Source organism: Thalassophryne amazonica, chromosome 19, assembly GCF_902500255.1.
Source record: "Thalassophryne amazonica chromosome 19, fThaAma1.1, whole genome shotgun sequence".
NCBI classification, from domain to species: Eukaryota; Metazoa; Chordata; class Actinopteri; order Batrachoidiformes; family Batrachoididae; genus Thalassophryne; species Thalassophryne amazonica.
In genome coordinates this window covers 1,094,364-1,118,066 of record NC_047121.1, presented here as the reverse complement: position 1 = coordinate 1,118,066, position 23,703 = coordinate 1,094,364, and the positions used below count along the sequence as shown (strand labels likewise).

The following is a 23,703-nucleotide window of genomic DNA, read 5'->3' as shown; positions in this document are numbered from 1 at the left end:
CCATGTCATCGAACATGAAATCAAAGGCCTCTTTATTTCCGCTGGGTTCAAAGGAAATCACACTCTTTACATTCTGCTCTGCAGTCTTTACCGCCATCATCAGTTGACCTTTTCTGAAGTTCGTCCAGAGTGTCTTCTGGATGAGGTCCTTCAGCTCTTCCAGTTTCCTCACACTCACTTGCAGTTTTCCCCAATATCGGCCTTTTGCTGCTCGCTCAACCTCGGAACTTCTTCAAGATCTGCATCCAGCTCCGCCTCTGTAAGGTACGAGGTCTCTGAATGGCGTGCATTAGACAATGTTGTTAGCCAGCCGCGAGAACTGCTGCCTTGCAGACGTCCTGTTGACATTAAGCTGCTCCAGTGACTCTGAGTCCTTCTCTTCTGATCCGGCAGGACTGGGTAAGGTGATGTTCAGTGTGTTCCCAGCCTCTGGATGTCCAGGCCTGGCCGGCTGCTGTTCAGGGTTCTCTGTTCCAGTCTTCACGGCTGGTTTTTCACTCTCAGCAGCTTCCCCCCACTTGAACGGGCAGTTTGCTACAGTAGACAGAACTGGAAATCACTCAATGACCAAGATTTAGCTCTTCTTTTCCAGAGTCACTTACTGCCACCAAACTCCCTGCTGCTACCTGGTGCAAGGAAGCAGCTGCCTTCAGACGGGGAGACACGCTCAGGCAGAGAGGGCGTGGCCTGCAGCTCAGCTCCACACCAATAGACACAGGAGAAGAACGTTACTGCCACAACATCATCTTCAACACAGAGATGTCTTAAGACTCACACATTCGGTGAAGTGGAACATGGGAACATGAATAATATGTGACAATGAAACCCTGAACACATCAAACCCTCTACTGCCATCTACTGACAGAAACAGAAAGGTGACAAACTCCAACCTTGAATCAGAAAAAACCAGTGGAACGATATGAACGTTTGTCATGTTGTCAGTATGGGGTGCTGTGAGCACAAGTTTGAGGGGAAAAAACAAGGCTGTAACATAAAATACTGACAAAGTGAAACGCTGTGAGAACTTTCTGGACACACTTTAAACATCAATTCCTGCATCAGGCCTGCAGCACATTCTAAAACAACACACACACACACACACACACACACACACACACACACACACACACACACACACACACACACACACACACACACACACACACACACACACACAAATGCTGTTGCATCTCCAATCATCCAACATTCTGATGAAGGGCTACAGAGGAGGATTTTTTTTTTTGAAAAAAAGGTGAAGTTTCAGTTGCTGTTTGTCAGAAGGTGCACAGGGAAACCTGAGCCTAGATCTGATCCATTTCATATTTTAAGATCTGTCTCTGGTCTACTCCAACATGAAGCTGTGATTGAGGAGCAAACAGAGAAACAATTCACTGCATGGTATCTCCACTCACACCCACAAAAGCCTGGAACTCCTGTCTGGGTCTCTCCTGTCTCTCTCCCCTCAGCCCCAACCAGTCCCAGCAGAAGACTGCCCCTCCCTGGGCCTGGTTCTGCTGGAGGTTTCTTCCTGTTAAAAGGGAGTTTTTCCTTCCCACTGTAGCCAAGTGCTTGCTCACAGGGGGTCGTTTTGACCGTTGGGGTTTTACATAATTATTGTATGGCCTTGCCTTACAATATAAAGCGCCTTGGGGCAACTGTTTGTTGTGATTTGGCGCTATATAAAAAAAAAATTGATTGATTGATTGGGTGTCTTGGTGCTTCCCTCACTACTCTCCTTCTGAGCTGTCTGGGTGTCTTGGTGGCTTCCCTCACTACTCTCCTTCTGAGCTGTCTGGGTGTCTTGGTGGCTTCCCTCACTACTCTCCTTCTGAGCTGTCTGGGTGTCTTGGTGGCTTCCCTCACTTGTCTCCCTGTGTTTGGTTTTGAGAATGGGTCACCTCCCATCTTCTCATTTTACATTTTACTTTGGTCCATGTTTTATTTAGTTGTACATATAGTTAAATCATTTATTTGTTAAATTTCATTATCTTTTATTTGGCTAAGAATTATTCGCACCTTGAAAAAGCACCTTTTGGAGTTTCACTCAAATCTCGTTGCAATGTAAATTACAATGACAATAAAGGCGATACCGATTCTGATGTGGATGGAGTCTGTGTGAGTCCAGTGAGGACCTCAGCCCCAGGTGATGGTCCCCGATGGGACAGTGGCCGGATCCTTGTAGTGTGTGTGTGTGTGTGTGTGTGTGTGTGTGTGTGTGTGTGTGTGTGTGTCGGGGGAGGGTGGGGTTTGCTGACTAAAATTAAAGATTTGTGTGTACACCATGTAGAGTTGGCCCACACCTACATACTGACATTGTGGTTCAAGCTGCTAAAATATTATAAAAATATTACATTTATTACATAGTGCTGGGATGAAAAGATCGATTCGCTGATTGATTTCAAATAGAATCTCATTTTAATTATCACAGATCAATTAAGACAGACAGACAGACAGACAGATAGATAGATAGATAGATGAAACCAGGGCCCAGTGAATCAGTAACTGCAAAACTACATATACAGTATTATATAGTATTTGCAGCAGTTATGCCATATTTTTATGCATAAAGACATCCCCCTTATAAATTAGTGTTTTGTTTTTGGATACATTAAGAGTAAAATTAAGTGACAAGTGAAGTCAGTTTTTTCCTATCAAAAGTAAATTTTATGGATGTCAGTGTCGTCGTATTTATTTCTCACAACAGAGGAAAGGTGGCCCAAAAAACTTAGAAGATGACCCCGTCCAGCTGAGGAGTATGTGTTATGTCTTCTCCAGACTATCAGTTATTTGATCACATGACTCATGTGTGTCACATGCACCTGGGCCACAGTGAATCAGTCTAGAACAGGGGTCAGCAACCTGTGGCACGTGTGCCACTGCTGGCACGCGGCGGCATAATCACTGGCACGCACAACACTGGACCAGCATCAGCAAAAAAAAAAAAATAAATAAAAAATCTCTGCGTGACAGCACGATCTTCCAACCGCATTCGCTCCACAGCGCTCTGCACCCAGCTCCTGCCCACTTTCCCAGAGACCCATGTGTAAAATTAGCCTAGCGTGCATCAAAATCAAAGTTACCCGATAGCGTTACAAGTGCAGAGATGACAGAGCCTCCTGCTAAAAAAAACTAAAGCTAGGGCATTCCAGCCCTCCTGGACGGAAGAATATGGTTTTGTTTTCGTCAAAGATCGCGCTGTATGTACCTTTTGCTGTGACAACGTTGTGTGCCGAACTTCCAGCATTAAGCGGCATTTCGAGACGAAACATCAGAAGACATATAAAGACCCTGCTGATAGAGCCGAAACCATCAAACGTGCCGTGGTCAGGTATGGGAAGCAACCCAGCTCTCTTAAAGTGTTTGTGAACACCCAAGGCCATGTCACCGAAGCCAGTTATAATCTGGCTAATTGCATCGCTAAACATGGGAAGCCTTTTACTGATGGGGAGTACATAAAGGAGGCTTTTCTCAGCTGCGCAGAGACTCTTTATGACAACTTGCCCAACAAAGACACCATCAAAACCCGGATAAAGGACATGCCCGCGTCAGCTTGTATTGTTCAGCGACGCATCGATGAAATGGCAAGTGATGTTAGATCCCAACAAACGGAGGGACTGAAAGATGCTAATGTTTTTAGCCTAGCCCTTGATGAGAGTGTGGACGTGAATGACATCCCGCGATTGGCTGTCATGGCAATATACTGCGCTACAACCGTGAGAGAGGAACTCTCACAGGCTGCTTTTGTCGCCAAGCTTGCAGTATTCTCAGGTGACATTGTGTCCACCTTCCGCTACTTCCGACACTTGAGGGAGTTGTCCTCACAACGCAACATCAGCACCGCTGAAATAGCCGAATACATGCGTGAGCTGGAGGCGGAGTTCACGACCCGCTTTGTGGATTTTAAACGGTACGGACTGATGTTCTCCTTCTTGATCAAGCCTGACAGCTTTGATGGACATGACCTGGACGCAGCTCTGATTGACTGGATGGATGTGGAGATGCAGCTGATAGAGCTGAAGAGCTCATCACTGTGGGTGACGAAGTTTGCAGAGCTCCGAAAGCAGTTGGAATCCACCCCTGTGCAACAGCATGGAGCCTGCATCCTCGCATGCTGGACGTCTGCACCAGAGAAGTTCAGCTGTCTCAAGAACATTGCATTGGCCCTCTTGTCAGTGTTCGGCTCAACATACCTGTGTGAGCAGGTATTTTCGCACATGAAAAGTGTGCTTAGCCCCATCCGCAGCCGTTTGACGACGGACCATTCTGAGGCATGTTTACAATTAAAAGTGACAAACTACAAACCCCAGATAAAAAAGCTCAGCCAAGAAAAGCAAGGACAGGATCACACTGACTGGTAGGCAAGATATATTAATTGAGACATAGCCTATGATTCATTTTAGTCTCAGCCCACACTGATTAGTTAAATGCGTTGCTGTTTGCTTTGAATTTGTTGAACGTATTCCTGTAGTTTGTGTCATTTTTACCATTATTGTTGATAGTGGCACACTCGTTGACTAGAAAATTTGAAATTGGCACTCAATGTCTCAAAGGTTGCCCCTGGTCTAGAACATGATTTACTAAGCCCCCGTGTCAACTGGATGACAAATATTATTTGTTGAAGCTTATACATTTATTTTTCCATGAATTCTTTCTATCAAATCAAATCAATTTTATTTATATAGCGCCAAATCACAACAAACAGTCGCCCCAAGGCGCTTCATATTGTAAGGCAAAAGCCATACAATAATTATGTAAAAACCCCAACGGTCAAAACGACCCCCTATGAGCAAGCACTTGGCGACAGGGGGAAGGAAAAACTCCCTTTTAACAGGAAGAAACCTCCAGCAGAACCATGCTCAGGGAGGGGCAGTCTTCTGCTGGGACTGGTTGGGGCTGAGGGAGAGAACCAGGAAAAAGACATGCTGTGGAGGGAGCAGAGATCAATCACTAATGATTAAATGCAGAGTGGTGCATACAGAGCAAAAAGAGAAAGAAACACTCAGTGCATCATGGGAACCCCCCAGCAGTCTAACCCCCAATCTCAATTCTCTTTTGTACCCCTTCCCCTTCCCCTTGGCCCTACCGCTACCCCTACGACTACCCCTTTAAAACAAGGGGTAAGGTGAAGGGGTGTGCCTCTAGCCCTATGAATTGAGACACCCCTCCACCTTAGGAGAAAAAACACTGCCGGTGTCAAACTGCTGTCTTCACTGTTTGTTAACATGGCAACCGAAATGCAACTTGTTGCAGTAGCCTGTTTGCTTTTTTTATTTTCTTGCCTTTCTGCGTAAATGCAAAGAAATAGAAGTCGCAGATTTCTTTGACGCACTGCAATCATGTCATGTTAATTAATTTAATTAATTTGTAATTTATAATAATAATAATAATTATTATTATTAATAATAATAATAATAATTAACTGATTAGTAATTTATTAATGTTAATGATACTAGTAATTAATCAATAATAATAATTAATATTCTGATTAATCATTAACTGACTGATTAGTAATTAATGAATTAGTAATTAAAATAATTTATGATAATTTATTCATTTATATAGCGCCAAATCATGACTAATCGCCTCAAGACGCTTCACAAACATCGTTTAAAAGCAGAATAAATTTAAATAAGATTAAAACACAATAAAAAAAATTTAAAACATAAATAAGTAAAAGAAGTAAAATAATAAAAATAATAAAAAAAGACACAAAATCATCAAATACTAATGATAAAACAGGAAAACTGTTTATTTATTTAAAATAAATAAACACTTGAAATATATCAGTCTGTGTGCAGTGAATGTACACATTATACAAGTTTGACTTTTTGAATGGAATGACAAAGAAATCAACTTTTTCATGATATTCTAATTATATGACCAGCACCTGTATGTATGTTTTGAGCTGCATCTAGTTCGGTTAACCTGATATTTCCAGATAATCACTGGATGGTGATAATTACCGTTGATAAGATAGTCACTGGATGGTGATAATTACCGTTGATAAGATAATCACTGGATGGTGATAATTACCGTTGATAAGATAGTCACTGGATGGTGATAATTACCGTTGATAAGATAATCACTGGATGGTGATAATTACCGTTGATAAGTCACTGGATGGTGATCTGTTGATAAGATAGTCACTGGATGGTGATCTGTTGATAAGATAGTCACTGGATGGTGATCTGTTGATAAGATAATCACTGGATGGTGATAATTACCGTTGATAAGATAGTCACTGAATGGTGATAATTACTGTTGATAAGATAGTCACTGGATGGTGATAATTACCGTTGATAAGATAGTCACTGGATGGTGATAATTACTGTTGATAAGATAGTCACTGGATGGTGATAATTACTGTTGATAAGATAGTCACTGGATGGTGATCTGTTGATAAGATAATCACTGGATGGTGATAATTACCGTTGATAAGATAGTCACTGGATGGTGATCTGTTGATAAGATAATCACTGGATGGTGATAATTACCGTTGATAAGATAGTCACTGGATGGTGATAATTACTGTTGATAAGATAGTCACTGGATGGTGATCTGTTGATAAGATAATCACTGGATGGTGATAATTACCGTTGATAAGATAGTCACTGGATGGTGATAATTACCGTTGATAAGATAGTCACTGGATGGTGATAATTACCGTTGATAAGATAGTCACTGGATGGTGATAATTACCGTTGATAAGATAGTCACTGGATGGTGATAATTACCGTTGATAAGATAATCACTGGATGGTGATAATTACCGTTGATAAGATAGTCACTGGATGGTGATAATTACCGTTGATAAGATAGTCACTGGATGGTGATAATTACCGTTGATAAGATAGTCACTGGATGGTGATAATTACCGTTGATAAGATAGTCACTGGATGGTGATAATTACCGTTGATAAGATAGTCACTGGATGGTGATAATTGCCGTTGATAAGATAGTCACTGGATGGTGATAATTACCGTTGATAAGATAATCACTAGATAGTGATAATTACCGTTGATAAGATAATCACTGGATGGTGATAATTACTGTTGATAAGATAGTCACTGGATGGTAATCTGTTGATAAGATAGTCACTGGATGGTGATAATTACTGTTGATAAGATAGTCACTGGATGGTGATCTGTTGATAAGATAGTCACTGGATGGTGATCTGTTGATAAGATAGTCACTGGATGGTGATCTGTTGATAAGATAGTCACTGGATGGTGATAATTACCGTTGATAAGATAGTCACTGGATGGTGATAATTACCGTTGATAAGATAATCACTGGATGGTGATAATTACCGTTGATAAGATAATCACTGGATGGTGATAATTACTGTTGATAAGATAGTCACTGGATGGTGATCTGTTGATAAGATAGTCACTGGATGGTGATCTGTTGATAAGATAATCACTGGATGGTGATAATTACTGTTGATAAGATAGTCACTGGATGGTGATAAATACTGTTGATAAGATAATCACTGGATGGTGATAATTACTGTTGATAAGATAGTCACTGGATGGTGATAATTACTGTTGACAAGATAGTCACTGGATGGTGATAAATACTGTTGATAAGATAATCACTGGATGGTGATAATTACTGTTGATAAGATAGTCACTGGATGGTGATAAATACTGTTGATAAGATAATCACTGGATGGTGATAATTACTGTTGATAAGATAGTCACTGGATGGTGATAACTACTGTTGATAAGATAATCACTGGATGGTGATAATTACTGTTGATAAGATAGTCACTGGATGGTGATAATTACTGTTGATAAGATAGTCACTGGATGGTGATAAATACTGTTGATAAGATAATCACTGGATGGTGATAATTACTGTTGATAAGATAATCACTGGATGGTGATAATTACTGTTGATAAGATAATCACTGGATGGTGATAATTACTGTTGATAAGATAGTCACTGGATGGTGATCTGTTGATAAGATAGTCACTGGATGGTGATCTGTTGATAAGATAGTCACTGGATGGTGATCTGTTGATAAGATAGTCACTGGATGGTGATAATTACCGTTGATAAGATAGTCACTGGATGGTGATAATTACCGTTGATAAGATAGTCACTGGATGGTGATAATTACTGTTGATAAGATAATCACTGGATGGTGATAATTACCGTTGATAAGATAGTCACTGGATGGTGATAATTACCGTTGATAAGATAGTCACTGGATGGTGATAATTACCGTTGATAAGATAGTCACTGGATGGTGATAATTACCGTTGATAAGATAATCACTGGATAGTGATAATTACCGTTGATAAGATAATCACTGGATGGTGATAATTACCATTGATAAGATAGTCACTGGATGGTGATAATTACTGTTGATAAGATAGTCACTGGATGGTGATCTGTTGATAAGATAGTCACTGGATGGTGATCTGTTGATAAGATAGTCACTGGATGGTGATCTGTTGATAAGATAGTCACTGGATGGTGATCTGTTGATAAGATAATCACTGGATGGTGATAATTACTGTTGATAAGATAATCACTGGATGGTGATAATTACTGTTGATAAGATAGTCACTGGATGGTGATAATTACTGTTGATAAGATAATCACTGGATGGTGATAATTACTGTTGATAAGATAATCACTGGATGGTGATAATTACTGTTGATAAGATAGTCACTGGATGGTGATAATTACTGTTGATAAGATAATCACTGGATGGTGATAATTACTGTTGATAAGATAATCACTGGATGGTGATAATTACTGTTGATAAGATAGTCACTGGATGGTGATAATTACTGTTGATAAGATAATCACTGGATGGTGATAATTACTGTTGATAAGATAGTCACTGGATGGTGATAGTTACTGTTGATAAGATAATCACTGGACGGTGATAATTACTGTTGATAAGATAATCACTGGATGGTGATAATTACTGTTGATAAGATAGTCACTGGATGGTGATCTGTTGATAAGATAATCACTGGATGGTGATAATTACTGTTGATAAGATAGTCACTGGATGGTGGTCTGTTGATAAGATAGTCACTGGATGGTGATAATTACCGTTGATAAGATAGTCACTGGATGGTGATAATTACCGTTGATAAGATAATCACTGGATGGTGATAATTACCGTTGATAAGATAATCACTGGATGGTGATAATTACCGTTGATAAGATAGTCACTGGATGGTGATAATTACTGTTGATAAGATAGTCACTGGATGGTGATAATTACTGTTGATAAGATAGTCACTGGATGGTGATAAATACTGTTGATAAGATAATCACTGGATGGTGATAATTACTGTTGATAAGATAGTCACTGGATGGTGATAAATACTGTTGATAAGATAATCACTGGATGGTGATAATTACTGCTGATAAGATAATCACTGGATGGTGATAATTACTGTTGATAAGATAATCACTGGATGGTGATAATTACTGTTGATAAGATAATCACTGGATGGTGATAATTACTGTTGATAAGATAGTCACTGGATGGTGATAATTACTGTTGATAAGATAGTCACTGGATGGTGATAATTACTGTTGATAAGATAGTCACTGGATGGTGATAATTACTGTTGATAAGATAATCACTGGATGGTGATAATTACTGTTGATAAGATAATCACTGGATGGTGATAATTACTGTTGATAAGATAGTCACTGGATGGTGATAATTACTGTTGATAAGATAATCAATGGATGGTGATAATTACTGTTGATAAGATAGTCACTGGATGGTGATAATTACTGTTGATAAGATAGTCACTGGATGGTGATAATTACTGTTGATAAGATAATTACTGGATGGTGATAATTACTGTTGATAAGATAGTCACTGGATGGTGATAATTACTGTTGATAAGATAGTCACTGGATGGTGATAAATACTGTTGATAAGATAATCACTGGATGGTGATAATTACTGTTGATAAGATAATCACTGGACGGTGATAATTACTGTTGATAAGATAATCACTGGACTGTGATAATTACTGTTGATAAGATAATCACTGGATGGTGATAATTACTGTTGATAAGATAGTCACTGGATGGTGATCTGTTGATAAGATAATCACTGGATGGTGATAATTACTGTTGATAAGATAGTCACTGGATGGTGATAATTACTGTTGATAAGATAATCACTGGATGGTGATAATTACTGTTGATAAGATAATCACTGGATGGTGATAATTACTGTTGATAAGATAATCACTGGATGGTGATAATTACTGTTGATAAGATAGTCACTGGATGGTGATAATTACTGTTGATAAGATAGTCACTGGATGGTGATAATTACTGTTGATAAGATAGTCACTGGATGGTGATAATTACTGTTGATAAGATAGTCACTGGATGGTGATAATTACTGTTGATAAGATAATCACTGGATGGTGATAATTACTGTTGATAAGATAATCACTGGATGGTGATAATTACTGTTGATAAGATAGTCACTGGATGGTGACCTGTTGATAAGATAATCACTGGATGGTGATAATTACTGTTGATAAGATAATCACTGGATGGTGATAATTACTGTTGATAAGATAGTCACTGGATGGTGATAATTACTGTTGATAAGATAGTCACTGGCTGGTGATAATTACTGTTGATAAGATAGTCACTGGATGGTGATAATTACTGTTGATAAGATAATCACTGGATGGTGATAATTACTGTTGATAAGATAGTCACTGGATGGTGATAATTACTGTTGATAAGATAGTCACTGGATGGTGATAATTACTGTTGATAAGATAGTCACTGGATGGTGATAATTACTGTTGATAAGATAGTCACTGGATGGTGATAATTACTGTTGATAAGATAATCACTGGATGGTGATAATTACTGTTGATAAGATAATCATTGGATGGTGATAATTACTGTTGATAAGATAGTCACTGGATGGTGATAATTACTGTTGATAAGATAATCACTGGATGGTGATAATTACTGTTGATAAGATAGTCACTGGATGGTGATAATTACTGTTGATAAGATAGTCACTGGATGGTGATAATTACTGTTGATAAGATAATCACTGGATGGTGATAATTACTGTTGATAAGATAGTCACTGGATGGTGATCTGTTGATAAGATAATCACTGGATGGTGATAATTACTGTTGATAAGATAGTCACTGGATGTGATAATTACTGTTGATAAGATAATCACTGGATGGTGATAATTACTGTTGATAAGATAATCACTGGATGGTGATAATTACTGTTGATAAGATAGTCACTGGATGGTGATAATTACTGTTGATAAGATAATCACTGGATGGTGATAATTACTGTTGATAAGATAGTCACTGGATGGTGATAATTACTGTTGATAAGATAGTCACTGGATGGTGATAATTACTGTTGATAAGATAATCACTGGATGGTGATAATTACTGTTGATAAGATAGTCACTGGATGGTGATAATTACTGTTGATAAGATAGTCACTGGCTGGTGATAATTACTGTTGATAAGATAGTCACTGGATGGTGATAATTACTGTTGATAAGATAATCACTGGATGGTGATAATTACTGTTGATAAGATAGTCACTGGATGGTGATAATTACTGTTGATAAGATAGTCACTGGATGGTGATAATTACTGTTGATAAGATAGTCACTGGATGGTGATAATTACTGTTGATAAGATAGTCACTGGATGGTGATAATTACTGTTGATAAGATAGTCACTGGATGGTGATAATTACCGTTGATAAGATAGTCACTGGATGGTGATAATTACCGTTGATAAGATAGTCACTGGATGGTGATCTGTTGATAAGATAATCACTGGATGGTGATCTGTTGATAAGATAGTCACTGGATGGTGATCTGTTGATAAGATAATCACTGGATGGTGATCTGTTGATAAGATAGTCACTGGATGGTGATCTGTTGATAAGATAGTCACTGGATGGTGATCTGTTGATAAGATAGTCACTGGATGGTGATCTGTTGATAAGATAGACACTGGACGGTGATAATTACTGTTGATAAGATAGTCACTGGATGGTGATAATTACCGTTGATAAGATAGTCACTGGATGGTGATCTGTTGATAAGATAATCACTGGATGGTGATAATTACTGTTGATAAGATAGTCACTGGATGGTGATAATTACTGTTGATAAGATGTTGTATAAAGTTGTTCAAAGATACATAAAATGTTAAAATAGCATTTGTTAGCTAATGCAAGGTGTAATTTCTTTAATACAATTTAGATTTTTTTTTTCTGTCTGTCAATATGTCAGTCTCTGTGAACAACATCCAACAGGATCGATCCAGTAGTACTGGTTAGTTGAGTGGCACCACGTACAGTCCAAGAATTTTGTATCTTCATTGCAGGTAGGTGAGAGCAAAAATTGACAGTACACACAGCCTTGTTTACTGACATGGTTGCGATGTATTCCAATATTTATAGTATTTATTGCATACCTACTGTTTAGTATGTGTGCTCAAAAGATACCTTGGTGGCAGAATTTGACTTTTTTTTGGGGGGGGCGGCATTTTTCAGAGAATGAATAACGCAAAAACATTTATTTCACTACGAGCTGAGTTACCTGTTGTATGCATGGGTAATGGAGAGGAATTGTAGCCATGCAATACAAAATCAGTTGCCAGCTTCAAAAAGTAAGGATCTATGATGTAGAGCTTTAAGGACTTTATGAACTTCCTGAACCGAGAAAGGTACAAATTTGAAAGGTTGACCAGCAGACATTAGGAGGCTTTGCAAGATTTCACAGCAACAGAACCCACAGAGTCAAAGAGCCAGACGATATAAAATGTTTGTTAAAACGATTCAACATCTACATCCTATCATAGACAGGAACAGTATCCTTTAAAACATAAGTAGGTAGAACCTGAGAGCTTTTTACTCACCGAGAGAGATTTAATAACATTTCAAAATTTCCAGAGAGAGAAAAAAGGGGGCTGGAGATAATTATGATACTGTACAAACGCTGTAAAATACGCGCGTCGTGAAGTGCACAGACAAGCGTATTTTACGCGCGTTGTGTGCATATGAACAGCGTTTTTTACGGCGTTTTTTTAAGGGCTCCATTGCAGCGTAAAAAACGGCGTATTGTTTGACACATTACGGAGCATTTAACGGCGTCGTCTTTAATTACGGCGTAAAACTGAAAGTGGCGTAATTGTGGCACTGTTGGCTTGCCATACAGTCGCTCCGTGAGGTGTCATAACGTCCGATCAGTTAGCGGCTCGGTGCGGCGTCATAACAGATCAATCAGTCGCTCCGCGAGGCGTCATGACGTCCAATCGGTTAGCGGCTCGGTGCGGCGTCATAACAGATCAATCAGTCGCTCCGCGAGGCGTCATAACGTCCAATTGGTTAGCGGCTCGGTGCGGCGTCATAACAGATCAATCAGTCGCTCCGCGAGGCGTCATAACGTCCGATCGGTTAGCGGCTCGGTGCGGCGTCATAACAGATCAATCAGTCGCTCCGCGAGGCGTCATAACGTCCGATCGGTTAGCGGCTCGGTGCGGCGTCATAACAGATCAATCAGTCGCTCCGCGAGGCGTCATAACGTCCGATCGGTTAGCGGCTCGGTGCGGCGTCATAACAGATCAATCAGTCGCTCCGCGAGGCGTCATAACATGCGATCGGTTAGCCGCTCGGTGGGGCGTCATAACAGATCAATCAGTCGCTCCGCGAGGCGTCATGACATGCGATCGGTTAGCCGCTCGGTGGGGCGTCATAACAGATCAATCAGTCGCTCCGCGAGGCGTCATGACATGCGATCGGTTAGCCGCTCGGTGCAGTGTCATAACAGATCAATCAGTCGCTCCGCGAGGCGTCATGACATGCGATCGGTTAGCCGCTCGGTGCAGTGTCATAACAGATCAATCACTCGCTCCGCGAGGCGTCATAACGTCCGATCGGTTAGCGGCTCGGTGCGGCGACATAACAGATCAATCAGCCGCTCCGCGAGGCGTCATAACGTCAGATCGGTTAGCGGCTCGGTGCGGTGTCATAACTGATCAATCAGTCGCTCCGTGATGCGTCATAACATCAAGCCTGGTTCACATGACAAGATAATTAGACCATTATCGGACCAATCTTCCCCTTCCGACAATCTTAAGGATGCCCAGACAATTGTGATGACGCTAAATATAATCTTATCAGATATTCCTGCCGTGTGTGGTTTGTAGAGCACTCTGATCTGCTCAGAAGGACGTGAGGAGCTAAATGTGACATGCAGCCAATCAGAAAGCAAGGTGTCTGACCTGGGAATGTTCCTGTGTGAAATCTGTTTCTGTGTGTTGTTTTTACCGTGTGGCTGACACCACACACTGTACAACTAAACCTGTCAGATCTATGATTTTTTTATCTCCACGTGTGGGGTCACTCAGGTTTTGAAAACCTCCAGATAATTTTAAACTTTAAACAACAACACTGATATAACCGTTCGCCAGCAGATGGCAGTGTTCTATACATTTTGACGCTGGTTATGTCACACGGCCTGAATTACAATTTAACAGACTTTTTGGCTTTGCAAATGCTTTTTTCCCTTACACAAATGAAAAAGATTACATATTTTACAAAACCACATTTATTTGTAAACACCAACACATGTTGCATTGATTCACTTGTGTTGGTTTTTACACAGAATGAATCAGTCAACCAATCAGGATGAGTGGAGGCTTAGTTTACCCATAATCCCTTTGGGCAACTGTGTGTTAATGTTCAAATCTTCAGAATGAGTGCAGTAATTTAAAATTAACAGACATGTGTTATATATCCACTTTCTATATTTTAACAGTTTACATCAATGTAGTTATTCAATCTGGAATCACTTTATATATAAAGCAAAACCATAAATGAAACCTGCTTCCCATTTCAAGACCTCTGTGTCATCGCTGGACCACTGTATGGGGTTAAGGAATAATGATTTTTTTTTTTGTGGCAGTTCAGCAGCCAGGTCCTTCCTGCTAGAGGTGGGCGATACCGGGAATTTTGGTATTGATCCGATACCAAGTAAATACAGACCCAGTATTGCTGATATTGATACTGATACTGATACTTACATATTTAAGCTTCATAGATCCAAAGGATCCAAAAGACCTAGGATAGAATTTCGCCAAATGTTGTATGTGACAACAAAATACTTTATTTATTATCACAATCAACATTTTTGTTTAAAAAATTGTCACTCAACACAACTTAAACTCTCCTGAGGTAGAGGGCTGACTCGAGGAGAGCCCTGAGTGGGCGGGCCAGGCTGAGCCTACCTGCATGGCTATTGGCTGGCGCCGCTGAGCCACGTGACGGCGCAACAATAAAAGACCAGAGGGGAGCGGGTGCGCTGCTCCGTGTTGTGTGACACAGAGCAGCGCTGGTCTTACAGACAGGGAGTAGACTTTGATTAATCTGCGTGCGCAGCAGTCAGTGCGTGCAGGAGAGAAAAAAACGCTCGAGTATCAATCTTTTTTTTTATCAGAAGATAATTGGTCTGATGATGGTTTTAAAACTTATCTGAAAAGCTAATCCTCTAACAAAAACATTATCATCAATAATTATTGGTTATCGGATTAGCTGAACTGTGTCCACCACTGGGTACGGTTAGACCTTACTCGCGTGAAGCGCCTTGAGGCAGCTTTGTTGTGATTTGGCACTATATAAACAAAATAAAAAATAAATACTCCACACAGATTTACCATCGAGTGCTACACTGTTTGTATTTCTTCATAATTGATGTAAATAAAGTCCAAGACATATTCAGTGACTTGGAAATGTTCATGGGTCCATCCCCTGACCTGTCTGAAGAAAACTGGCAATAAAACTGATTATTAATTATGCCTTGCCTTAATTATTATAAAGTATTATACCAAAGCATTCCATTATTATGCAACTCAACATCTTGGCTTTTATATTTGCAATAACTTTATATCAAGTTGTAAAAATGTGCTCTCAGTTTTAGTTTAAGGAAGATAATTGTAGAAAATTGTATTTTGTGTATTTTTTGTATTATAAATGGCACAAATAAATTTGTGTGCCATACTGCGTGTTCAAATACTTTTGAAGGGCTCTGTAAATCCTGTGCAGTTTGTGTCTGGAAATGATGGAGAAAAAAAAACTTATTGAACATACAAAGAAAAAGAATCCTGTATATTTATGTGTATGTGACAAAATATATTAAGTAAATACATAGTACAGTCTACATTAACTAGGTCATTCATAGATAAATTCTTATTTAGTCTTTTTTATGTTGCGTACTTTTCCTATAATATACAGGCCTACAACGTTAGGAGTTCTTACATTGTTAAAGTAAGTTGCCTGTAAAAATAAGCCACCCCACATTATGAGGAGGCAAGTTTTACATGAATTGTATACAGTGTATTTACACCTATAGTGAGTACATTTTCTGTATTTTTTGTCAGGACCATTAATGTATATGTATATTTCGCCTGTACAAATAAGCTACTTTCACCTTACATTTATCTTTATATAGTGAGTATGTATTTTATACAATTTTAGGAGCCTGCATTTATGAAATGAGTTCCACTGCGCTTCAACACCTCACACGGTCGAGTTTACCTAAAAGAATTATTAATTTTGTTAACAAAATGCAATTTTGACAAGTGTACACTGTAATTTACCCATCTGTACAGCAGGAGTGGAATGATATTAATTTTTCTGTCATATTATCTTGACCATTATCATTGAGATTAATGATAATATCACAATAATTAATAAACATTGTACAAGTTTAAAAGGACTTTAAAATACTGGAATCACAACAGTACATTTTATTGGAGGCTAAAACTAATATTTTTATTGTACAAGGTTTTCCTATGGGCCAATATTAAACCAATTATCAATCAATCAATCAATCAATTTTTTTTATATAGCGCCAAATCACAACAAACAGTTGCCCCAAGGCGCTTTATATTGTAAGGCAAGGCCATACAATAATTATGTAAAACCCCAACGGTCAAAACGACCCCCTGTGAGCAAGCACTTGGCTACAGTGGGAAGGAAAAAACTCCCTTTTAACAGGAAGAAACCTCCAGCAGAACCAGGCTCAGGGAGGGGCAGTCTTCTGCTGGGACTGGTTGGGGCTGAGGGAGAGAACCAGGAAAAAGACATGCTGTGGAGGGGAGCAGAGATCGATCACTAATGATTAAATGCAGAGTGGTGCATACAGAGCAAAAAGAGAAAGAAACAGTGCATCATGGGAACCCCCCAGCAGTCTACGTCTATAGCAGCATAACTAAGGGATGGTTCAGGGTCACCTGATCCAGCCCTAACTATAAGCTTTAGCAAAAAGGAAAGTTTTAAGCCTAATCTTAAAGTAGAGAGGGTGTCTGTCTCCCTGATCTGAATTGGGAGCTGGTTCCACAGGAGAGGAGCCTGAAAGCTGAAGGCTCTGCCTCCCATTCTACTCTTACAAACCCTAGGAACTACAAGTAAGCCTGCAGTCTGAGAGCGAAGCGCTCTATTGGGGTGATATGGTACTACGAGGTCCCTAAGATAAGATGGGACCTGATTATTCAAAACCTTATAAGTAAGAAGAAGAATTTTAAATTCTATTCTAGAATTAACAGGAAGCCAATGAAGAGAGGCCAATATGGGTGAGATATGCTCTCTCCTTCTAGTCCCCGTCAGTACTCTAGCTGCAGCATTTTGAATTAACTGAAGGCTTTTTAGGGAACTTTTAGGACAACCTGATAATAATGAATTACAATAGTCCAGCCTAGAGGAAATAAATGCATGAATTAGTTTTTCAGCATCACTCTGAGACAAGACCTTTCTGATTTTAGAGATATTGCGTAAATGCAAAAAAGCAGTCCTACATATTTGTTTAATATGCGCTTTGAATGACATATCCTGATCAAAAATGACTCCAAGATTTCTCACAGTATTACTAGAGGTCAGGGTAATGCCATCCAGAGTAAGGATCTGGTTAGACACCATGTTTCTAAGATTTGTGGGGCCAAGTACAATAACTTCAGTTTTATCTGAGTTTAAAAGCAGGAAATTAGAGGTCATCCATGTCTTTATGTCTGTAAGACAATCCTGCAGTTTAGCTAATTGGTGTGTGTCCTCTGGCTTCATGGATAGATAAAGCTGGGTATCATCTGCGTAACAATGAAAATTTAAGCAATACCGTCTAATAATACTGCCTAAGGGAAGCATGTATAAAGTGAATAAAATTGGTCCTAGCACAGAACCTTGTGGAACTCCATAATTAACTTTAGTCTGTGAAGAAGATTCCCCATTTACATGAACAAATTGTAATCTATTAGACAAATATGATTCAAACCACCGCAGCGCAGTGCCTTTAATACCTATGGCATGCTCTAATCTCTGTAATAAAATTTTATGGTCAACAGTATCAAAAGCAGCACTGAGGTCTAACAGAACAAGCACAGAGATGAGTCCACTGTCCGAGGCCATAAGAAGATCATTTGTAACCTTCACTAATGCTGTTTCTGTACTATGATGAATTCTAAAACCTGACTGAAACTCTTCAAATAGACCATTCCTCTGCAGATGATCAGTTAGCTGTTTTACAACTACCCTTTCAAGAATTTTTGAGAGAAAAGGAAGGTTGGAGATTGGCCTATAATTAGCTAAGATAGCTGGGTCAAGTGATGGCTTTTTAAGTAATGGTTTAATTACTGCCACCTTAAAAGCCTGTGGTACATAGCCAACTAACAAAGATAGATTGATCATATTTAAGATCGAAGCATTAAATAATGGTAGGGCTTCCTTGAGCAGCCTGGTAGGAATGGGGTCTAATAAACATGTTGATGGTTTGGATGAAGTAACTAATGAGAATAACTCAGACAGAACAATCGGAGAGAAAGAGTCTAACCAAATACCGGCATCACTGAAAGCAGCCAAAGATAACGATACGTCTTTGGGATGGTTATGAGTAATTTTTTCTCTAATAGTTAAAATTTTGTTAGCAAAGAAAGTCATGAAGTCATTACTAGTTAAAGTTAATGGAATACTCAGCTCAATAGAGCTCTGACTCTTTGTCAGCCTGGCTACAGTGCTGAAAAGAAACCTGGGGTTGTTCTTATTTTCTTCAATTAGTGATGAGTAGAAAGATGTCCTAGCTTTACGGAGGGCTTTTTTATAGAGCAACAGACTCTTTTTCCAGGCTAAGTGAAGATCTTCTAAATTAGTGAGACGCCATTTCCTCTCCAACTTACGGGTTATCTGCTTTAAGCTACGAGTTTGTGAGTTATACCACGGAGTCAGACACTTCTGATTTAAAGCTCTTTTTCAGAGGAGCTACAGCATCCAAAGTTGTCTTCAATGAGGATGTAAAACTATTGATGAGATACTCTATCTCCCTTACAGAGTTTAGGTAGCTACTCTGCACTGTGTTGGTATATGGCATTAGAGAACATAAAGAAGGAATCATATCCTTAAACCTAGTTACAGCGCTTTCTGAAAGACTTCTAGTGTAATGAAACTTATTCCCCACTGCTGGGTAGTCCATCAGAGTAAATGTAAATGTTATTAAGAAATGATCAGACAGAAGGGAGTTTTCAGGGAATACTGTTAAGTCTTCTATTTCCATACCATAAGTCAGAACAAGATCTAAGATATGATTAAAGTGGTGGGTGGACTCATTTACTTTTTGAGCAAAGCCAACAGAGTCTAATAATAGATTAAATGCAGTGTTGAGGCTGTCATTCTCAGCATCTGTGTGGATGTTAAAATCGCCCACTATAATTATCTTATCTGAGCTAAGCACTAAGTCAGACAAAAGGTCTGAAAATTCACAGAGAAACTCACAGTAACGACCAGGTGGACGATAGATAATAACAAATAAAACTGGTTTTTGGGACTTCCAATTTGGATGGACAAGACTAAGAGACAAGCTTTCAAATGAATTAAAGCTCTGTCTGGGTTTTGGATTAATTAATAAGCTGGAATGGAAGATTGCTGCTAATCCTCCACCCCGGCCCGTGCTACGAGCATTCTGACAGTTAGTGTGACTCGGGGGTGTTGACTCATTTAAACTAACATATTCATCCTGCTGTAACCAGGTTTCTGTAAGGCAGAATAAATCAATATGTTGATCAATTATTATATCATTTACCAACAGGGACTTAGAAGAGAGAGACCTAATGTTTAATAGACCACATTTAACTGTTTTAGTCTGTGGTGCAGTTGAAGGTGCTATATTATTTTTTCTTTTTGAATTTTTATGCTTAAATAGATTTTTGCTGGTTATTGGTAGTCTGGGAGCAGGCACCGTCTCTACGGGGATGGGGTAATGAGGGGATGGCAGGGGGAGAGAAGCTTCAGAGAGGTGTGTAAGACTACAACTCTGCTTCCTGGTCCCAACCCTGGATAGTCACGGTTTGGAGGATTTAAGAAAATTGGCCAGATTTCTAGAAATGAGAGCTGCTCCATCCAAAGTGGGATGGATGCCGTCTCTCCTAACAAGACCAGGTTTTCCCCAGAAGCTTTGCCAATTATCTATGAAGCCCACCTCATTTTTTGGACACCACTCAGACAGCCAGCAATTCAAGGAGAACATGCGGCTAAACATGTCACTCCCGGTCCGATTGGGGAGGGGTCCAGAGAAAACTACAGAGTCCAACATTGTTTTTGCAAAGTTACACACCGATTTAATGTTAATTTTAGTGACCTCCGATTGGCGTAACCGGGTGTCATTACTGCCGACGTGAATTACAATCTTACCAAATTTACGCTTAGCCTTAGCCAGCAGTTTCAAATTTCCTTCAATGTCGCCTGCTCTGGCCCCCGGAAGACAATTGACAATGGTTGCTGGTGTCGCTAACTTCACATTTCTCAAAACAGAGTCGCCAATAACCAGAGTTTGATCCTCGGCGGGTGTGTCGTCGAGTGGGGAAAAACGGTTAGAGATGTGAACGGGTTGGCGGTGTACACGGGGCTTCTGTTTAGGGCTACGCTTCCTCCTCACAGTCACCCAGTCAGCCTGCTTTCCCGGCTGCTCGGGATCTGCCAGGGGGGAACTAACGGCGGCTAAGCTACCTTGGTCCGCACCGACTACAGGGGCCTGGCTAGCTGTAGAATTTTCCACGGTGCGGAGCCGAGTCTCCAATTCGCCCAGCCTGGCCTCCAAAGCTACGAATAAGCTACACTTATTACAAGTACCATTACTGCTAAAGGAGGCCGAGGAATAACTAAACATTTCACACCCAGAGCAGAAAAGTGTGGGAGAGACAGGAGAAGCCACCATGCTAAACCGGCTAAGAGCTAGTAGCTACGCTAAGCTAGCGGATTCCTAAAAACACGCAAAGTGAATAATGTGTAAATAATTTAGAGGTGATTCAGCAGAAGGAGTGCTTTAGTTAAGGCACGTAAAGATTACACTGGGAAACAAATCGTAATCTAGATAACTAGACCAATCTAACTGCGCAGATTAAACAGCTAACAGATACAGAAAAACACCGCTGTGCTCCAGAACAGGAAGTGATACAATAACGCAGTGAGAGCCAACCACCAATTATAATAATTTCTCTGTCCAATAAAGCCCAAAGGACATTGAGGGGTAAATAGGTGTGGATTATCGTGATGAACAATTATCACAATAATAAAAAAAATAGTCTCCAGGTTAAGAATACTTATCTTTTAACTGTGAGAACATTTTACACATTACTATGTTTGGATGAACAATTTACATGATTTTTGCCTGTCAACATAAGTTAACTTGGTCAAGAATCACACATTCAGCAAGTAAAAGCACAACTTGGCGGGGTTATAGGTCATCTCAACCCATGTCCATTTATGCTACGAGGAGCAAAACTGGACAGAACGCCGGCTGTGGACTGCAACACAAACTAATGTGATGCAATCAAACAAAAAGCCCACATTAAACAGACGAGGACCGACGCGCTTCATGAAGACGTACGAGCCGCGTGCTGCTGCGGTCCAGGTGGCGTGAGGACACGACCTGAAGGACACTCTGCAATAACCGCTCCTGTTTGAGCACGGGGTGGAGGTTTGGTTTGATGTTCTCAGTCTCAGCGGTTCCACTGATGTCAACGTGAAGAACAGTCAGATATTGGACTGATAATGTCTGAATGTGACTCAGGTTGTAATAAAGTGAATCTTTTTGAACAAAGACCTTCCTGTTGGACTTCAACTCACCTTGGCACCAAGTCTGGTCCTGAGGTTTCCCACATCTTTCAGTTTGGACTTGTATAGCATCCAGCGATAGCGCAGCTCCTCCAGATCTGCATCTTCCACCACCCCAGGACCAGCATCACTGGTCTGACTTTCCTGGAGGAGGAGCTGGAACTGCTCCTGACCCCAGCTCAGTTCCGCCCTCAGACCCTACAGACAGGAAGAGGACAGTAAGTCCACAGGCAGAGGGTCACCCCTTTGAGTCTGGTCTGCTTGAGGTTTCTTCCTCAGAGGGAGTTTTTTCTTACCACTGCTGCTCTGGGGGTTAGTAAGGTTAGACTTTACTTGTGTGAAGCCCTTTGAGGCAACTCTGTTGTGATTTGGTGCAAAATAAATGAAAATGAATTGAAAATTGAATTGATCAGACCGTCACTGAACACTAAAGATCACTGCAGGACCAGAGAGCCGCATCACGTGTTACCTTAACAAAAAAAATATATATATTTTCTCTCTCTCTCACACACACACACACACACACACACACACACACACACACACACACACACACACACACACACACACACACACACACACACACACACACACACACACACACACACACACACACACACACACACACACACACACACACACACACAGAGTCAGAAGTTTGGACACACTTTCCCACTCAGTTGAATGGGAAAGTGTGTATTTATAGCCCAGAAAAAACAATCTTCTATTTCACTGTAGACAGCATGAACACAGAACAGTTTTTTCCCGTCAACTTAATTTTATTTATTAATATTCATCCATTCCTGCATTTAATGCTTGAAACACTTTCACAAAAGGTGGGACACTACAACCCCTGGCAATAATTATGGAATCACCGGCCTCGGAGGATGTTCATTCAGTTGTTTAATTTTGTAGAAAAAAAGCAGATCACAGACATGACACAAAACTAAAGTCATTTCAAATGGCAACTTTCTGGCTTTAAGAAACACTATACGAAATCAGGAAAAATAATTGTGGCAGTCAGTAACGGTTACTTTTTTAGACCAAGCAGAGGGAAAAAAAATATGGAATCACTCAATTTTGAGGAAAAAATTATGGAATCACCCTGTAAATTTTCATCCCCAAAACTAACACCTGCATCAAATCACATCTGCTCGTTAGTCTGCATCTAAAAAGGAGTGATCAGACCTTGGAGAGCTGTTGCACCAAGTGGACTGACATGAATCATGGCTCCAACACGAGAGATGTCAATTGAAACAAAGGAGAGGATTATCAAACTCTTAAAAGAGGGTAAATCATCACGCAATGTTGCAAAAAGATGTTGGTTGTTCACAGTCAGCTGTGTCTAAACTCTGGACCAAATACAAACAACATGAGAAGGTTGTTAATGGCAAACATACTGGTAGACCAAGGAAGACATCAAAGCGTCAAGACAGAAAACCTAAAGCAATATGTCTCAAAAATCGAAAATGCACAACAAAACAAATGAGGAACGAATGGGAGGAAACTGGAGTCAACGTCTGTGACCGAACTGTAAGAAACCGCC

General features: G+C 40.0%; 1 protein-coding gene across 1 annotated transcript in view; it reads right to left on the bottom strand.

Annotated features, from left to right (window-relative positions):
* Window positions 1–23,703, bottom strand: part of syne3 (spectrin repeat containing, nuclear envelope family member 3) — a 155,422-nt gene that overhangs the window by 13,598 nt on the left and 118,121 nt on the right. Inside the window, 1 exon segment of the mRNA XM_034159822.1 lies at window positions 22,170–22,355. Within this exon segment, the coding sequence (XP_034015713.1) occupies window positions 22,170–22,355 (186 nt within the window).